The sequence below is a fragment of the Crotalus tigris genome, unplaced genomic scaffold (assembly GCF_016545835.1).
Source record: "Crotalus tigris isolate CLP2741 ecotype Arizona unplaced genomic scaffold, ASM1654583v1 scf7180000018553.2237530, whole genome shotgun sequence".
NCBI classification, from domain to species: Eukaryota; Metazoa; Chordata; class Lepidosauria; order Squamata; family Viperidae; genus Crotalus; species Crotalus tigris.
The window spans coordinates 60,879-79,543 of record NW_024097074.1 but is presented as its reverse complement, the minus strand read 5'-3'; the positions used below and the strand labels follow the sequence as shown (position 1 = coordinate 79,543).

At 38.0% G+C, this 18,665-nt stretch overlaps 1 protein-coding gene and 1 long non-coding RNA gene across 2 annotated transcripts in view; one reads left to right on the top strand and one right to left on the bottom strand.

The window, feature by feature from the left end:
- The first annotated feature begins 4,408 nt into the window (after positions 1-4,408).
- The window catches only part of LOC120312994 (phosphate-regulating neutral endopeptidase PHEX-like), a 73,787-nt gene continuing 59,530 nt past the window's right edge, over positions 4,409-18,665 (top strand). Inside the window, exons 1-3 of the mRNA XM_039354433.1 lie at positions 4,409-5,037; positions 10,012-10,080; positions 12,001-12,162. Coding sequence (XP_039210367.1) covers positions 4,914-5,037; positions 10,012-10,080; positions 12,001-12,162 — 355 coding nt within the window. The 5' untranslated portion in view covers positions 4,409-4,913. The remainder of the gene's footprint in view (positions 5,038-10,011; positions 10,081-12,000; positions 12,163-18,665) is intronic.
- Positions 8,077-18,665, bottom strand: part of LOC120312996 — a 36,924-nt gene continuing 26,335 nt past the window's right edge. Inside the window, exon 5 of the long non-coding RNA XR_005558008.1 lies at positions 8,077-8,268. This is a non-coding gene — a long non-coding RNA (uncharacterized LOC120312996). The remainder of the gene's footprint in view (positions 8,269-18,665) is intronic.

Genomic DNA, 18,665 nt, shown 5'->3' with positions numbered 1-18,665 from the left:
CTTTCAGAAAGACTGCACCAGGAAGCTTAGACTGATGTGATTAAAAAGACAAAGATCCCTAGAACCAACAACCCCTCATCTGAAAAATCCAGCACAGGACATAGCCATCAGCCACAGCCCCAGGGAAGCAGGACATGACCTTTGGGACATAATAGGATTAACCCACTACCATTAGAATATCAGAAAGGCACACTGAACCTCAGGTCAAAGTTCATGCCACAGGAACAACTCCAAACACAAAAGCCCATGAAAGTATAAAAACCCACCACTTCCTGCTCATGTGGTCAGCTTTCCCAGAACCACATTTTTGTCTGGCTCTGCTCTTCAATAAACTACAACCTTCTTTCTAAAGCAGTCTCCATTTTGTTTATTCCTGGCTTGGACTGGACCTTGATGAAGATTTTTCTTTCAACAATTTGGCACCCAGAATGGGACTTTAAGCTAACCTCTCCAATAGGCTAGGACTGGGTAAGCCTCCATCTTGCCAGCAATAGACCCCTTGTGTCTGTGGGTGGATTTCCCAGACCCTGTCCACTTGGAGTAAGGGTAGTAAAGGGAGTTTTGAGTTTGAGCTAAAGGGCTGCTTTGGAAAGAAGGTGAGTACCTCAAAATTTTAACTTTAAAGCCCAGGGGAGTAAGGGAAATGTGTGTATGTCTGTGTGTGTGAATGAGAAGACCCTTCTCCCAATTACAGCTGGATCTTGCTTCCTCTGGCCTTTCCTAACCACCAAAAGATCTGTTCAACCAACAACCCTGGAAAGCATGGGGGTTTGGCCAGAGTGCAGGATCTTTTGTTAGGGAAAAAGGAGAGGCTGTGTGAAAATGGAAAGGAATGAGTGAATGAGAGAGTTGAATCTGGGCAACTGGCTGAAACCTCTAGGCAAAGTTCCACTCTTCCAGGAGGGACACATATACTCGGCAAAAGGAAATCAGAGTCCTCCCAGACCCCCCTATGGCCTGAAACTGGGACAAGGGGCTAGAGTGGTTTCAAAAGCCACCTTGCCAAGGGGCTAGGGTGGCTTCAAAAGTTACCTTGCCAAGAGGCTAAGGTGGCTTTAAAAGTCGCCTTGCCAAGGGACAAGGGCTGAAAGATTGCCTTGCCGGAACAGGGGACTCCAGGAAAGAGTGACTCTGGGGATGCAGGAGAGTAAAGAAAATGATTCACTGCAGGTAAACAGGTCAGAGTCTTGCCTGAAGATATGGGAAGCTCTGTTTCTAAAGTTCTGCCAATGTCTCCTTTAGGGATACTGCTAAAAGCCTGGGATCTAAAAAAGGTTACTTGTCCAGGCGGGATTAAAAAGAACTGTGCACACCAATTATATAAAAAGTAGTCTTTGCTTAGGGCTTTGCTGGGAAACCAATTTGGCTAAATAAAGGTATTTAAAAGAAAAAGGAAAATAAAATATAGGAATAGTAATCTCTCTCTCTCTCTCTCTCCCTCCCCCCCTCTCTCTGAAACCATGTGATATGTGCCTTCACTAATTTGATTTAACCGAGATTTATGGTGGGAATGACCAGGATGTGTAAAACTAAGAGTTCTGTTTCCTATGCTGTTCTCTTTCCCTTGTCTTTGTGTGCGTATGTATGTGTGTCAAAGTCTTTGTCTGTGAACTAAATGTAACTGTTAAATGTTTCTAATCCAAAGAGGCAAGAATTTTAAATTCTGCTAAAAAAAGAGAGTTAAAATAAACAAAACAAAGAAAAAAATCTTCACCCTAATATGTTGGGCCAACAAAATAGGGTGAAGAGAACTGAATTCCCTTTTGCCTTCCCTTGTTAGGAGGGAGTGTTTTAAGATTTAGAAGGATTTTTTTGTTCACTTTCTTGTTTTATTTGTGTATTTTCTGTATGTGTTGTAAATGAGTTTTATCTGTCTATCCTTTTCCTGAAACAAGAGACGTGTCTACCTACAAGAACTTCATGAGCTCAAGTTTCCTTGTGTAGGGAAATTCTTGTTAAGTTACTTTTCTTATCCCATCATTAATCACTAAAACCACTATGGAACTAAACCTAGAACATATAAGCATTTTTCAATCTCTAAAATAATGTGGTCTATTTTAAAATAAATGTTAAAGGTAGATTCTCCATGACTTCACAAATTGTACACATGAAAATATGAGGCTTATTATTTTTAGGCTTATTTGGAGCTTTCAGCATTCTCAAGCTGCCAAGCATTTTCAAGTTGCAAGTCCTTAAGTCCTCTTTAACATGTTGCAAATGTTCAGTTTCAGAAGTGAGATCTTTCATTTTTGTTATTGTTCTCTTACCAGAATCCAGCTTCTCTTTTCTCCTCATCTCTGGTGTCCCCATTTTGTCTGTTTATCTGTTTCTAATAAATGCAGTATTTATGTCTTTTCAAAACCTGCCTGCAAGCTATCCACCCCCCATTCCACTTCTCCATATCTTATCCTCTGTTCTCCATGCCTATGTCTGACCAGCAATGCCTCTCCTGGGAGAGTCACTCACAAAGGGGGGAGGGGACCCTGTTCTCATGTCTTTCAGCCCTGCACAAATGACTCAGCAACCTTTGGAAGCAGAGCACACTGACCCAGACACTGCCTCCATTCATTTGAACCAGAGAATTGGGTTTGAATCCAGCCATCCACTAGAAAGTCACCATGCAACCAGAATGGAACAGATCTTCCCAAACCCTACTTCACCCATCATCCAGATGCCTGTGAAAGCTGCAGAGGAAAGAAGGAGTCAGGAGCCATTGGCCCTCACGTGAAGCCTCAGAAGACAACTGGAAAGACTACGTGGGAAGGGCTGAAATCCATTGTAAAGTTTTCTTTCTTGCCTCATTTGTACTGTAATAAGCCAGTTGAGAGGATTCATGGAGGGATGGCATTTGGAATGGTGGAACAGCAAGTCCTGAACACCTTGGACCTCTGACTTGTGGGAGAAAAAAATTATCCAGGATATTTGTATAGCTGCGTGCACACATGCACGTGCACATACACACCATTCAGAATCACATTGAGGCTATCCCCTTCATCTACCACTATGTAAAGTTCCCCAGGATGGTTCTTGCTCTGTGGCACTAAAGCCTTTGCTTGCACACTTTCCTGCAAATTCCATGGGGAAGGAAACCAGGCCCCCTCAGGCAATTTGCAATTCATATGCCCTCACTGAGGAGGTAGCAGGAAAGAGATCTCCAAAACCAAGCCCTGAATATGTTACACTGGTGGACTCATAGTGGGAGTCCTAGAGCTCACTGTGTGCAATTTAAGAAATATAGTCTTGCTTGCACACTGGCTAACCCCAATTGGACATCACAAACCTGGATGTACTAAACTAAGAGCTAAGGCAAGTTCAGTAAGCGACCCTTGAAAATGGGCAGCCATTTGTTATGTACTGAGGCAAAACATGGCTGAGAGGGGTTTGGGGGCATGTGCTTCAAAAAAAAAAAAAAAAAAAAACCAGACTGAAAAGCTCACAGAAAGTGACATCCAACATTTGAAAATAATTGGCACAGAATATTAGACACTATAAATTTATTTTCCACCTAACAGAACTTTTGCCCTGACTTTTAGACCTTCGTGGTTGAAAGGCTTCCCCTTTTGGGAGCCGCCGCAGGGATCTTTTTCTGCTGCCTCTATTAGTTTCATCTGTTTTTTTTTCTTCAATTAACAGTTTAAAAGCTTGTTTATCAAGTCTCCCTGACCAGATCAATTTTTAATCTTGTGCCAGTAAAAGTATGTCACCCACACTTATATGGCACAAAGGGGGGATTATTGTTGGAAGTCAGCACTCACCCACCCTCCTAGAAAAGGAAATATTTTGGAGGGATATTAAAAAGGACAAAATATTATATTTCCCCAAAGGAATAATGAAAAATCTTAGGCAAAGACAGCCCCAGGTCTCCCTCCCCCAAGCAGAAACCAAGCAGACCAGCTTTTAGAAATGTAGCTTGGATTGGACCATGATGAAGATTTTTCTTTCAACAAACCAAATGGATATTTTAAGCATGACAATTAATAGAAGAAAGTGACTTTCTTGTCTTCAGTCTTTCATTTTTGAGTTTTAATTGAGTTTCTTTGAATCTGTTCTAAATGAATTGTTCCCAGCTTTAACTTTTGAAAGTGCAAACTCTACATTTGTAGCATATCAGCCTGCAACCAGGTACAACATTATTATTTAATACATTTTGTTTTTCCTGTCTTCATAAAAGCACTTTACTGCAGCTTTATTCTTGCATAATATTTGCATAGAACCTTTAGAAACTCCACAGGCACTAAAAAATAACTTGTTCATTTTTTTTGCTTAAAAAACCCCATCTGTAGGTTGTTTTAATAACAAGGTTGCCTTCCACATAAGCATGACTCTGATCTTTGGCACTTGATGTCATAAACAAATCTCCTAAAATAAAAACAGTGTAAGTCATCCCCAGAACTCCTTGGAGCTTTAAAAGGAGTTGTAGTTGGAGAAGATTTATTCTGTAAAGGGAAATGATGCAGCATCTAGAAAATGAATGAGATTCAGCAGATAATCTAATTGCTTAAGAATTTTTTTAATCAATCTAATATCTGCAAAATTTTATCAGAAATCTAGTTTTTTTTTTTAACTGTTATAAACTTGAATGGTGAAACAATATATTGGGACACTACTGTGATTTTTTTTCTGTCCTGCACTGCTGACAAAAATTGGCCTGAGCTACAAATTAAATTGTCACTATGTGCCATTCCAAGTCCTGATCAAGGAAGGAATTTAATACTGCATTTTATGTTTTTTCTCCCCCCCCCCATCCACTCCCACTTTTGGAAAGAGTTAAATATTTGGAAATGAGTTTTGACAGCAGTGTTAGCTGCTAAAATACTCAGTGATAAAAGTGATTTGAAGAAGTCAACAATAAAAAACAGCAGAAGAACGAAAAACCGTGGTTTTTTTTCAGGGAGTTGTGAAAATCTACCCTGATGGAAGGAGAGACAACCGGGAGGTCGATGCCAGCCAACAAGAGAGCAGCCAGCAAACTTCTCAAACTGTCTCTTGGTGTGTTTGTGAGCAGCACAGTCGTGCTTAGCATTGCCCTTTTTCTGGGTAAGTTTCAATCTATTGCACTAGCATAAATACGATTTTGCAAAATTCTGTCTGCAGTGGTATTGCCATTTCATCTTAGGTAACTCTTCTAAGCAAACTGTAAGGTTCCCTAATTGGAAAAATTACTGTAGTTTTACTGCTGGAGATTCTGTTTCCAGGTTAAAGATTGCATTGGAGGCTTGAAAGGTCCTGAGATGTATTTTTCTTCTTTAGGATTCTACAGCAGTTGCAATTTAGAATCTGGTAAACTGCTCTTATTATTTGTTTGAACAAGATTGGGAATATTCATTTATTCCTTTTTTTGCTACTCACATTTTAACTAAAAAGCAACCAAGGTCTACAAATACCAATGCATTTTATCAAGTTACAGTTTAAAACCTTGAATAAATTGTGAATAATGAACTATAGCAATATTAATCATAATGTCTTTATCCAGTGCTATAAATTGATAACAATATTATATAAAAAAGTAGGACACATTTTTGTTAAAAAAGAGTGAGAATTACTTTGGAATTAAAAAAACCAAACCATTGTTTCTCCTAAATACTGACAATTAACATGTGGCTTTTGTATAAAAATAAATTATGTCTTTCAAAGCTTGAAATTTATGCATAATCTCGATGGATCTATTGAGGATCCTTATTCCATTTGATTTCTGTTAAGCTCCATTGTGTACATCAAAAAAGTAAACTTAGGTGTGCATCAAAATATTCTATAAATTTTGACTGTGCATTCTTATCTATGCTTTTGAAATGATAAAACTAAAGATTCCCAAATGAATAATTAAATCTTTATTAAGAGGGGAATAGAGTTTCTTCTTCAGTTCCAACGAAACCAAAGTAGCTGAAAGATGACTTCCTCCCAAACATTTAGTAATGGTTGGGGATAACCCTTGCTGACATATATAAATGGGGCTCACTGTCAATGTCCATTTAACAAATGAGCTCCGCAGAGAAATTGCAGGGCAGCTTTCCCCTATCAAATGCCCCCCAGATGTTTTGTGTTTTCAGCAAGTCACAACTCTTAAATGTTAAAAATCTGATCAAATTTATAGCACAGAAATTTCATATGACTGTACTTATTAAAACAAGATACCTATTGCAAAATAATACTGAATCTATTTTACTTAGGAAATGGTATTTACTTATTTGTTTTATTTAGAGAATTTATATGGCTATTCACTCACTTTCAGTGACTCTAAGCAGCTTACAAAAAATATTAAAAGAGTAAAATCTATTACCCTCTCCCCCTGGTGACAACAAGCAATCAAATATTTGATGGGTTCCATCCCTTTCTGGGTTCCCCAAATCTGTTGGCAAAACCAGGTTTTCAGGTCCTTGTGAAAGAATATCGAAGTGGGGTCCAGTCTAAACTCAATGGGGATGATGTTCCACAGGGAGAGAGCTACCATAGAGAAGACCCTGGGAAGAGATGGTCCTTTAAATATCTTGGTCCCAAGCTATGTATGGCTTTAATGGTGACAACCAGCACCTTGAATTGCACCGGGAAGCAAATTGGCAACCAATGAAGGTCCCACATGAGAGGTGACTCATGTGCATACCTGGGTCTGCACAGAACCATGGCATTCACTGCATTTTGAACCAATGATCTTCTGGATGCTTTTCAAGGGTAACCCTAGGTAGGGCATGTTGCAATAGTTAAGACAGAAAGTGGCTAGGGTATGAGTGACTGTGAGCAGGGATTGTTGATCCAGGAAAGAGCATAACTGGAACACAACCTAATTTTGAGCAGGAGTCATGAGTCCAGGAGAACACCCAGATTACACATGAATCTGTCCAGGCAGTGCCATCCCACCCAAGGCCAGAGACGGCGATTCTCTGTGGACTAAAGAATTCCAAACTCAAAGCTACCTGGTCTTGTCAAGATTCAATTTCAGCCTTTGCTCTCCATCCAGTCCTTAACAGCCTCGAAGCATCACTTAACTCACCATGGACAAAGACATATAGCTGGGTGTCATCAGCATATTGATGATATCTCAATCCATGGTAACAATGGTCTCACCCAGCAGCTTCATGTAGATGTTATATAGAAGCAGAGAGTACTGAGCCCTAAGGGACCCCACAAAGCAGGGGACAAGGTTGGGCCTCTTGCTTCCTATCAATACCAATTGAGAGTGGCCATAGAGAAAGGAAGTGAATCAGGACAACACAGAGCCCCCCCCATTCCCAACCACTAAATTTGTTCCAGAAGGATATCATGGTCACTGGTATCAAAGGTTGACAAAAGGTCAAGTAAAGCAAGGATGGATGCACTATCCCCAACTCACCCATGCCAGACTTCATCAAAAAATATGACCAAAGCCATTTCTGCCCCATATCCAGACCTGAACCCTGACTGGAAAGGGTCTAGATCAGGGGTATCAAATTGCCAGCCTGCGGGCTGGTTTCATCATACCGGAGCCGCGCCCACCCCATTGCCGGCAATGGCAAAAAAGCTCTAATACATCGCACAACATCACCTGACATCGTGAGTTTGACATCCTGGTCTAGATAATCCATTTCATCCAGGAACCTCTGGAGCTGTCATGCAACCACTTTCTTAACAACTTTCTCCCAAAAGAGAGGATTGGAGACTGGTAAAAAATTATCCAACAGGGTGGAATCTAGCAACAACTTCTTAAGAAGAGAGTGGATCACAGTCTTCTTAAAATGCTGAGGCACAACCTCCTCGCAAAAAGAAACATTAATCATTTCCAGAACTCACCTACATGTCACCTCCCAAGAAGTTTTCACAAGCCAGGAGGGGTAGATGCTAAAACACAGGAGCTTGCACACACACTCCCTAGGAACCTGTCTACACCCTCAGGGGTAGCAGGGTCAAACCATTCCCAGATAACTGGGCAAAAACCTGCTCCACATGCTTTCACTGGACCAGCAACCATGCTGGCATCTAACTGGGAATGAAGACAAATGATATTGTCTTCCAGAAAATCAGTAATTTCCTCAGCATCTCCCCTCAGGTGGACCTCTGTATCCTCCTTTCCCAGGAGACAGTTCACCTTAAAGAGGGCTGCTGGCTGATTATCTGCAGGTACAATTAGTGCGCTGAAATACTTACGCTTCGTCACTCAGATTGCCATGAATAGCCTTAATAACAGCTCTCACCTATGTTTGATTGAGTTGTTTCTTATCTTCTGCCAGTGGCACTCTAGATGTCTCTTCATTCATTTCATCCTTCTCAATTCCTCTGCATACCATGGGGGACAAAGGTCTACAGTATGGGTTAAGAGAGGTCACATGGACACAATCCTATCCACAGCTTCAGTCATCTTCCTATTCCAAACAGTGACTAAAAATTCAGTAGGACTGTGCAGCAGATCTGTAGGTCTAACCACATGGACACAATCCTATCCATAGCTTCAGCCATCTTTCTATTCCAAACACTGACAAAAAATTCAGCAGGACTGTGCAGCAGATCTAGAGCTTAGGTAGGTCTAACCCCACTTCTTTCTGAAACCTATCCAGATCCATTAGTTGCCAGGGTGGACAGACCTAATAGGTTCTGCTTCACTGAGGAGGGGTATGTCTCTTGAGAAACTCATTGCCACCAGACTGTGATCTGACATGACGGGTACCAAAGACAAGCCTACCAATTCCAGGTCACATAGGCATTGCTCCAATAAGAACACCAGATTGGGTGTGTGACCACTATTCCTAGTCATAGTAGATATTCTTCCTACATAATCATAGAATTGTAGGACTGAAAGAAATTTGAATAGGGGATCCAGCCACTAAAAATTCCTTCCCCATCAAGTAACTTTTTGGGGAATAAAGTTTTCCCAAATTATTACTCCAAATGTAACAGACCTGTTGGCTGAGGATTTGTTGTCCAAGCAAATTGTCATGACACATAAGCAAGAGGGTAAAAATTTGTATCATTGCCATATGTAACCCGTTTTGTCATTCCTTCTGGATGAAGAATGCTGGCAAATATACGGAGTAAGGACTAGATAAACTCTTTTTACCATTAGCTATTGGAGCAAGAAAGGGCAATCTTTTTTTCGATGTGTCATGAAGCTACTTCTTATGATTCCTGACCATTGTCACATTGAAATATTTGGAGGAATACAGGATAAGGAAAGCAACTGTGAAGTTATAGAAACAAGAAACATTTAAAAAAAAAATCTGAAGTATTGACTGAAGATGAAAGAGGTTTTTTAAGGTCTTCCCAAAGGATTTGTTGATCTGGAAAGGTTAATCTCCTTATTTTCTTCTTCTTCCCCTTCATCCTGTTTATTCTTCCCTAAGACGTTTTTGTTGACAGAGACAGCATTTTTAGCATTTTTAGAGCTTAGGCAAGTATAGGTGTCCCCAAACATTGAGTTTGAGGCATTTGGATTTAGGAAATCTCACAAAATGGCTGCTCAAATGCATATGATAGCTGATGAGAGTACAGTGAACATACCCAAATTTTCCACTTCAATTTTTACTTACAGTTAACAAGAATGTTAAATACTGCTTTTGTTTCTTCCTGTGTCTTAATTGTTGTCTTTTTTGTGTGTGTGGAAAAAGGAAGCAAATTACAAGTAAACATTTCAGTGCTCTGTTGATTAGCAGATTAATTTTGGACTGACTTCAGTATCATATAATGGTTGGATCAGGATATAGATCAGGTTCAAAACTCCATCAGCCATAGATTCTCTGCATCACTCTAAACCTATCTCCCAGTTTGGTGGCAATTAGTTATTCTATGTGGCTGCTATATCATCTCCATACTTCCTAGTAATAAAAAGGTTCACGGGTGTTGCTTCTGAATCAAACTGGTGTGGTGAGTGAACAAGTGGTTGATAATATACAAAATATATTCTGTTTTGAGGAAGGTATTATATCATCAGATTGACATCTTTTTCTTCTGTACTAGCATTGTTGTAATCACCCAACTAATGTCTTTGGATTCATGAAAAATATTTGTAGAGCCAAAGATGGCCACAATCTTGTTCTTTTCCTTTTGCAGTTAGTCAAGGACACATCAAATTTTATGCAAAGCAACAATATTGCTTGACTCCTGAATGCATTGAAGCTGGTAAGTAAAGTATTACTTTTCTTTTATTATAGATAAAGCATATTGGTGCAAAGAGATGTAAACTCTTTCCTTTCCTTTTGGATCTCAGGAATCTTTAATAAATTGAAAACCATTTTAACCATTGATAATGTATTTCTATCGGTTCAGGGAGAGCCAGCATCAAGAGAAACCAGGAGACCTTGGGCTAGTTGATGTCTCTTCTAAGAAAGAGGCAATCCTTTTTCAGGTAGCTTACTTCTTTCTAGAAGAATCATCTGATAGGCTGCTGCAAAGAATTCTTATAGCATTGGATGTACAAAGCTCTCAGATCAGGAGGAGATTTTGACAGTGTTAATGGACATAATTGGGGCTTCATGCTTTGAAATACTACTATAGTGTTGTGTTGGGTTGAACCCATTTCTGGGTTGAAAGGATTGAACAGTGACATCACCATTGCCCAGGGAATGCTCAATCGGGGCTCCTTTTACATCCCTGCTAAGTTGCCCACTGAAGTGGTACCCATGTTTTGAAATGATTTGGGACATTTTGAATGTGTGAGTCCTAGCAAGCAGACAGAGTTCTCTGCAGTGTCAGTTTTGCTGCTTCTCAGATGGATCCCTTCATTTCATAACTAAGTTCTCCTATTAGGCAGTTTGAGATAGAATTCAACTGTAATCAATATAAACATCCCCCCCAAATCAAATTAAAAATACATAAGTAAATCAATGCAAATATATTTTATTGAGATACATTAAATGTTCCTCAAATAGTCAAGTAAATGATAAAACTTTCATAAAGTAAATAATGAAGTTTTGATATTTGTCAGGCTTTTCATTTAATAATGCCTCAACCTCTGCTGATGGGTAATCTCACTCTGCAGTTTCATATAAATGTTGAAAAGGAATGGAGAGAGTACACAAAATAGTGGCTGAGGGCTGGACTTCTCACATCCTATTAGTACAGATTGGGAACAGCCACAGAGAAAGGAGCCAAACCAATGCAGAACTATACTGCCAATCCCCAGTTCCTGCAGCCAGCTCAAAAGAATACCCTGGTCAATGGTATCAAAAGCCACCAAGAGGTCAAGGAGAGCAAGGATGGTTGTACTACCCCCCTCTCACTCTTGCCAGAGATAATCAACAAGCATGACCAATGCTGTTTCCATCCCATAACTTCACCTGAATCCTGACTAAAAGGGGTCCAGATAATCTGTTTCATCCAGGACCCTCTGCAGCTGCCAGGCAATCACCTTTTCCACAACCTTTCTTAAGAATGGGAGGTTGGAAACTGGACAAAAATTGTCTAGGCAAGTGGGATCCAGTGATGGTCTTTTTTAAGGAGAAGGCAAACCAGGGCTTCTTTAAAAGCAGCCTGAAATGTCCCCTCCTCCAGTAACATATTAATCACTGCCTGGATTTGCCCACTACTCACCATCCTGGAGGCTTTCACCATCCAGGAGGGACAAGGATTTAATTGACAGGTAGCGGTGCTGACAGCATCAAAGGCTCCACCTCAATAACCAGAAGCTAAAGGAAGATGAAGAGAAGAGAAATAATCTAGAGGTGCCAACCAAAAGATCCCCCGAGATTTTAGCAAGGTCACTTGCAGTGACAGATTGAGAAAATCCAGATGTAGCCAGAAAAATGAAAGCCAAAATGTTAGTGAATAACCCAAAATCTGTAACTTGAAAATCAAGGAAAGAAGTAAGATTGGCCAATACTTAAGAAAGATTTCTTTCCTTTCATTTTCATTTCCTTTTGAAATCGTAGCCTACCTGAACAAAGTCAGATGGGATAGGTTAAATGGTGAAATTAATTATGTGGAAGTAAAGGGAATAAATAAAGCCAGAAAAAGTAATCATAAATCTGGAAGTGATTTGCGTGCTTGTATAGCAATTAATATTATCAACTGATGATCCATGAAATTATATAACTTTTTCAGCTGCCTCCATCAAAAGCAAGCTAAATACGTCTGTGGACCCCTGTGATAACTTTTTCCGATTTGCCTGTGAAGGATGGTTACAAGATAATCCAATACCAGAAGATTATTCAAATTATGGAATCTATCCTTGGCTGAGACATAATGTAGATCTAAAATTGAAAGGTAAGTGGATCCTTGCTGAAGGACACTAGCTAACTGATTTGCTTTATATAGCTTTTTGTTGTTATCATCATTTGTTTCTGCTTTACTAAAAACAACACAATAGTGTATTGGATAGTTGCTGGTAAAATAATTTATTAAATTTGTATGCCACCCAACTCTAAATGTCTCTGGATGGCTATTACTTAAGGCGATACTGTTAAACTTAGCAATCACCTTCAGGTCTTCCAATGGTGCACCCACTACCACTGTATCTGAATCTGTTTGCCTTGCTGTTGGTCATTCCCTTTCCTCTCCTTTCCTCTACTTTTCTCAACATCAAAGCTTTCTTTACAGAGTTGGATCTTCTCATAATGTGTTCAGAGTAGGAAAATCTGTCCCTGGTCATTTCTACTCTGAAATGAACTCTGAATTGCGTTGTTTGGTAACCTGTTGTTTTCTTGGCTACCTATGGTAATCTTAGGAGATTCCTCCAACATCAAAATTCAAAGGCATCAATACACTTCCTATCCTGCTTCTTCAAAATCTAACTTTTGCTTCAAAGTGTGTCACAGGGAATACAATTGCTTATACTATTCTGTTCATTATGGCACCTGAATATCATTTCCAAGACTTTCATGGCTGTTCTACTAATCAGCAGGTTATTTCTTGACTGCTTGTTCCTTTACTATTGAATCATAAATCATTTTATATTTTTTATCCATGTGCTTTTCCTGGTAACAACTGCCCAGATTCATTAAGAATTAGGTGGCTCCTTTAATAAATTATTAGTTGTAGAAGGCCAAGGAATGGCCTTGAGGGACAGGAAAAAGCTACTACTAAGGCAACAGATAAATGGGCCTGAGCCCAGGACAAGAATATAAAGTGAGTAAACATCTTACACAAGACCTTCCCTAGTTCACACAAAGATAAAGGGAGGGAGGGAAAGTAGATTTCAGACTGAAAGCTTGTTACTATAGCTTTACAAGAACAGTAGTATTGACCTACAGCAGGAGTGTTAACCTGACGTCCCGTGGGCCTGTTGCATCATGTGGAGACCACACCCACCCCAACTCCGGCAATGCAAAAAAATTGCGATATGTCACATGTCACGTGACGCAGCACGTTTGACACCCATGACCTACAGCATATGGTATTGGTTTTCTTGTTTATCTTGAAGGGCTGACATCATCATCACTGTTGTGTTGTTGTTGTTATAATGCAGGAATGTTTTACTTGCCTTCTCTCACCCAATATGAAATGTCACTTTAGTGATCGTCACCATGGTTATGGTTTTGGCATATGCTCTCTGGGTTTTTTTACTCAACCCCCCCAGGAACACCCTCCTCTGTCATAATGAGGCAGCAAAACAGGACCATCTTTTGCATTGTTAGCCAGACACCATTACCTCTATTCTCTCTACCCTACAGGGTGGTTCACTCATGTATCTTTCAACAGGATGTTAATGTCAGATTTAAGTTTAATATATACTTTAATTAATCTTTTAAGCTTTTCATTCTGTACTTTATATTTTAGTTATTTTCAGTTGCCTTGCATACTCATGCACATAGAAAGACGGGATATAAACCAAAACGAAATCAAAATGGCATTGCCATTTTTTGGTAAGGATCATAGAAGTAGCAGAGCCATTTGTGAAAGTAGGTAGGATCTTTAGTGTGAAAACTTAAACCATATGGTGAAAACTGAATATACTCTAAGGTTATGAAGCTCACTATTTCGAACAATGGAATTCAGATGAAGGGTACAATAGAATAAAATATTGGAGAGATGGAACAGTGATTGACATTTAATGTGAGTTGTTTAAATTTGTGGATGGCAGCTGAATTTCGAAGTTAAACCACAGATTCTGTGACAATATCAGATGGAAAACATATTCTGTATTCTAGAAGTCCAGATGTAGATTTAGTTGAAAAGTTATTCCAACAATCCAAGGATTTTCTGACTATATCTATTAGACTTCTCCAATCTGGCATACTCTAGAAATGCTGGAGTATGACTGTTATAATTTCTAGTCATCAAAGCCAAGACTTGGCAAAATAGACATTTACGGAAGGCACCATATTTGGAAAGGGAAAGGGAAAGAGAAGGAAAAGGGAAGCTTAGGAAAATTCACTACAACTAAATATGTATTAGAGGAATGCATATTTAGATGAAGAATCTAATCTTCTGATGCCAAATGTCCTAGAAAGAGGATTCATATTCTGAATGAATAATTAATATTAACTGAGATAGTAGTACAGTTTCATTCTTGTTATACATGGTATTTTAGGGTTTAGGTCACAGATTTTATAGTGACATAAATTTAATTATATCTCTGGGAAATAGCAATGTTTAGGTATTTTAAAATTGGTAAATTCTATAAACTTTATTTTGCTGCTTTTTTAAAAAAACTGGATTTTCATTTTATCCAATCAAAGAATATTGGGCACATTAAAATATAATAAATATGTAAGTATCAGAAAATTATTTTAAGGATTACATTCTGCATACATATGTTTTCTTAAATTTGAGAGGCAGATGAAGCCTGACATTTTGGCTGAGCTGCATGTGGTTCCTCTAAAATTACCTACCACTAAAGGACAAGTCTTGGGAAATGTTATTCATGCCTAGAAGAAAAATATAGTTTGGGGCGGAAATGTGTAGGAAGTGAGATATTTTAATCTCAAAGTTTTCTCTTTATGTTAGATTTTATTTAAAAAAACTCAATGAGTTGTTATATACACAGAAAAATACAAGTCTCATTTTTAAGCAACATCAACCATTTACTCTAATTACAGAGCAAAATTCCATATGCTGGTGCTCTTATGCATATCTTCCAATATCAATATTTTCAAAAAAATGATTTATATTTTTCTGATGGTTATGTTTCACATAGAAAGTGTTAGAGGTCTGTTTATATGGAAGATAATTCTGTTGACATCAACAGGACTTATTTCTATGTAACCCATTGTAATGCTCAAGATGTTTTCTTCCTCAAATATTATAAAAATGTAGCAAGAAATCATTGCATAGCAGTATATTTTGATTGTTAAACCAGATGTGTTTGACCTGATAATTCTAGCATCTATATATTATTCAAATGTAGAATCAGAGATTTGTGGGAAATATATATATATATTTAAAAATGTCAAGGTGTAATCAATTAGACATCTGTCTGAAAAACTTCCTGCATATACTCCCTTGACTCAGCTGGCAAAGAGGGAGGAGAGCCTGTGGCTTGGTGGTTAAATCACTGTATGTAAACTGCCCAGGTTCGAATCCCATAAAGGGTGTGGCTAACTGAAGAGAGCAGAATGAGCTCGAAATGGCCATCTTAGTCTCCCAACTCAGCTCATATATCATCAAGAAACAGGAAGGAAATAATTGTTTGATTGTGTTCCATTCCTGAATTACAGAAATCAATTGAAGTTCATAAATCTCATGTTACGGATAACATTCATCCATTTTCATAAATTTAAAAACAAAAAAGTTCAAGTAATTTACTTTTGAACCTGGCTTTCAGGCAAGGACATCCACAATGTTGTTCAAAAATATAAAGAGGATAGATGCAATTTCACAATTGAATCCAGTCCCTTTTTATGTTCATGTTAGCAAGAGAGGATTGTGCTTTGAGAGCATGGTTATAGTTGTCATCCTAACTTTTTTGACTGGATGCCCTGCTTTCAGGAATGCTAGACATGTATTGAACAGTAATTAGATTCTAAAACAACTGCTTTTGGTGGAAGCTTACACTGGAATATTCTTCCCCCATAGCATCTTCCAGATGCATTAGATTTCTACTCTCTTAACAGTCAGCTTTCAGCCTTGTTGGAAGACAGTAGATAGAAAACAACTGCCATGAAACAATGCAGAATCCAGCAGAGGACTTTATTTTCCTGAAATGTTTTAATGTCAAATCCCTCATGCATTAAAAATAAGCACCACGATTGATGGCATAATTTGCCAGTAAACTGTTGTATTTCACTGTTTACAAAGTATTACATTACAATTTTTAAAAATTTAAAAGCATGTAAACCAAGTAATCTTAAGCAATACAAAATAGAGAGAAATGCCAAGATTTTGACATATAAAGCTCTTGGTTGAGACTAATAAAATACTTTAATTGAGCTGACAGCCTAGCCTTACTTGGATTAATTGAGGCTGCAATCCAGTGAAAACTTATTTGAAAAAGAGCCCATGACTAGACATTTTTCTGCATAAGTATGTGTACTTATTACTCTGTGAACAACTGTTAGAGCAATGTTTATATTTGACTTAAATTATATTTTGATTTGTGCTCCTTACACACTGTGATATTGCACAAACATTGAACAGTCTCTTCCCCAAAATGAAAATTAAATATTGAGGTTTGGATCCCACCTTAGGTGAACATCTGGATAATAATCAACCCTGGATTTAAGATCATAATCTAAGTTGGGAATATGGGTGACTTGAGTACCATAGAAACCACAGCCCATGTTCTCTTTTATTGCCAGTTTTATAGGGATATTTTCTGCAAGTTGATGACAGCTCTTCTGGGCCACTCTAATAGCCTTTATCTGCATTGTCCATTAAATAGTAAAGATAAATTTATTTCTCTGAAAGTAGCAAAATTTTGCTACATTATGTGTAAGCTTCGCCCACAAATGGTTGCTGGTAGTTTTTGCTGTTAGGGGATAATTTTTGGGTTGTTCATTTTATTGATTGTATTTTAATTGGTCAATGACTGAAATAAAGTTCTGTCTTTAAAAGTTTTGTTTATACTATACACTAATTGTTAAGCATTTTGTTTCTAATAGGACTCTACTCAAAGTTTTTCCCTTGCTTTGTTCCACATATTTTAGTTAGTTTGGATACCCAAATTCAAGTCTATATTTCAGTTTTTCATGAAGTCATATATGTTCCTATTCCTCAGCACTCTTTATATTTGTGGATCCTATTCATTTCCTTGGCTGTTTTTTTTTTTAGCATAAACCATTAACCCTTGCTTTCTGTAAGCAGTATGGATCACCTGTTTATTTTAGAATAACCTTTAAGCACACTATGTCTTTAGCATAATATGTAGACGGATTTTTAAGGTGATTCCAATTTGAAGGCAAGTGCACTTTTTATTATAACCCCCCCCCCCTTTTTTTTTTACAATCTCATCAACATGACACAGGGTCAAACTGTTAGTCCTGCTTCCTAAATTTTGTTCCCCTGAACTTTCATGGCTGAAATTGTTATAGGATTAGTGAGTTCTTAATAACATGGGGAATGAAGAAGTTATCTTAGTATCTGCTGTCTTTTGAAAGAGAGAGAAGGAGATTGAGAGTGATAGTTTCTTTTTTACCATCACAATTTCTGCTCATTTTCCTAACTTAGATTTCAACCTTTCAGTGGCATTGGAAAACATAATAAATAACAGGTTGGTTTTGACTGATGCAATAATCTTCAAAAACCATTACAATTATTTTTATTTAGCTGGACCTTGATTAGAGAAAAAAATCTTATTTCTCCCTCCTTGGAAATCTATGAGATGTTCCATACCAAAAGCAACTGTAACTCTTCCCTCATCCTTAGAAGCAATCTTGGAATGGTCATAATTAACCGCAGACAGATTTTCAGTTGCTAAGACCTCTAGCATCATCCAGTTATTGTTAATGATACTACTATATCAGCACAATGGTTAGATGATGCTAGAAAACACCATTAATCATTTTGAGCAAATTACTAAAGCTGACAAATTCTCCCCTCCCTGTCCAATGAGAGGCTGCAAATCAGCATTGCGGCCTCACTGTTGCTGCTCCATAGCTGCTTTTTAGTTGATTTTAAAAGGCCTGATTGCTGCTGTGCAGGAGGTGTGGCAAAGCTGCCCCCATGTCTCTTAGAATCCTCAAGGAAATGAGGACTTGGGGCTTTGCAGCAGTACACAATAAGAATCTAGAATTAGTAGGAGAGAACACAGAAACCACTCCAAGAGTCTGAAAAAGATGTGACTGCTATCACTATCCCATACCAATGAAGTGAACAATATTGCCTGTGCAATATCAAGCACTTCCTAAAAGTGATCCCTTTGCACCTTTCATTCTAGTGATAATGAGAACACTTTCTTCCAGTTTTGAGCCCCATATATTGTACAAGACGATATAACTATTAACTGTTAAAATATAACTATATAACTATTTCATTCTGAATTGTTGATTAAAATCTTTTAAACTTGTCAGTTTTAAGAAGCATGCTACATGCAAAATAATTCCAAATCATAGCACGGTAACCTGTGTTTGGACTAAAGAGAACATCATGAATGTATTTAAAACATAAATTTCATGCTAATGTATTTTCAAATGTAATTGTGGCTTTTAAAAGTCAGATATATAAGATTTAACAATTACTGAATGGATAATGGATTATATTAACTGATGATTTAATATGTCATAAATGTACTTAGGAGCCACATTGGCTCTCCTATAAGCTGAATACATAAGAGAGCTGTCCTTTTTCACAACCCTTGAATTTTCTTAATACTTATGTATTAATTCATTTTT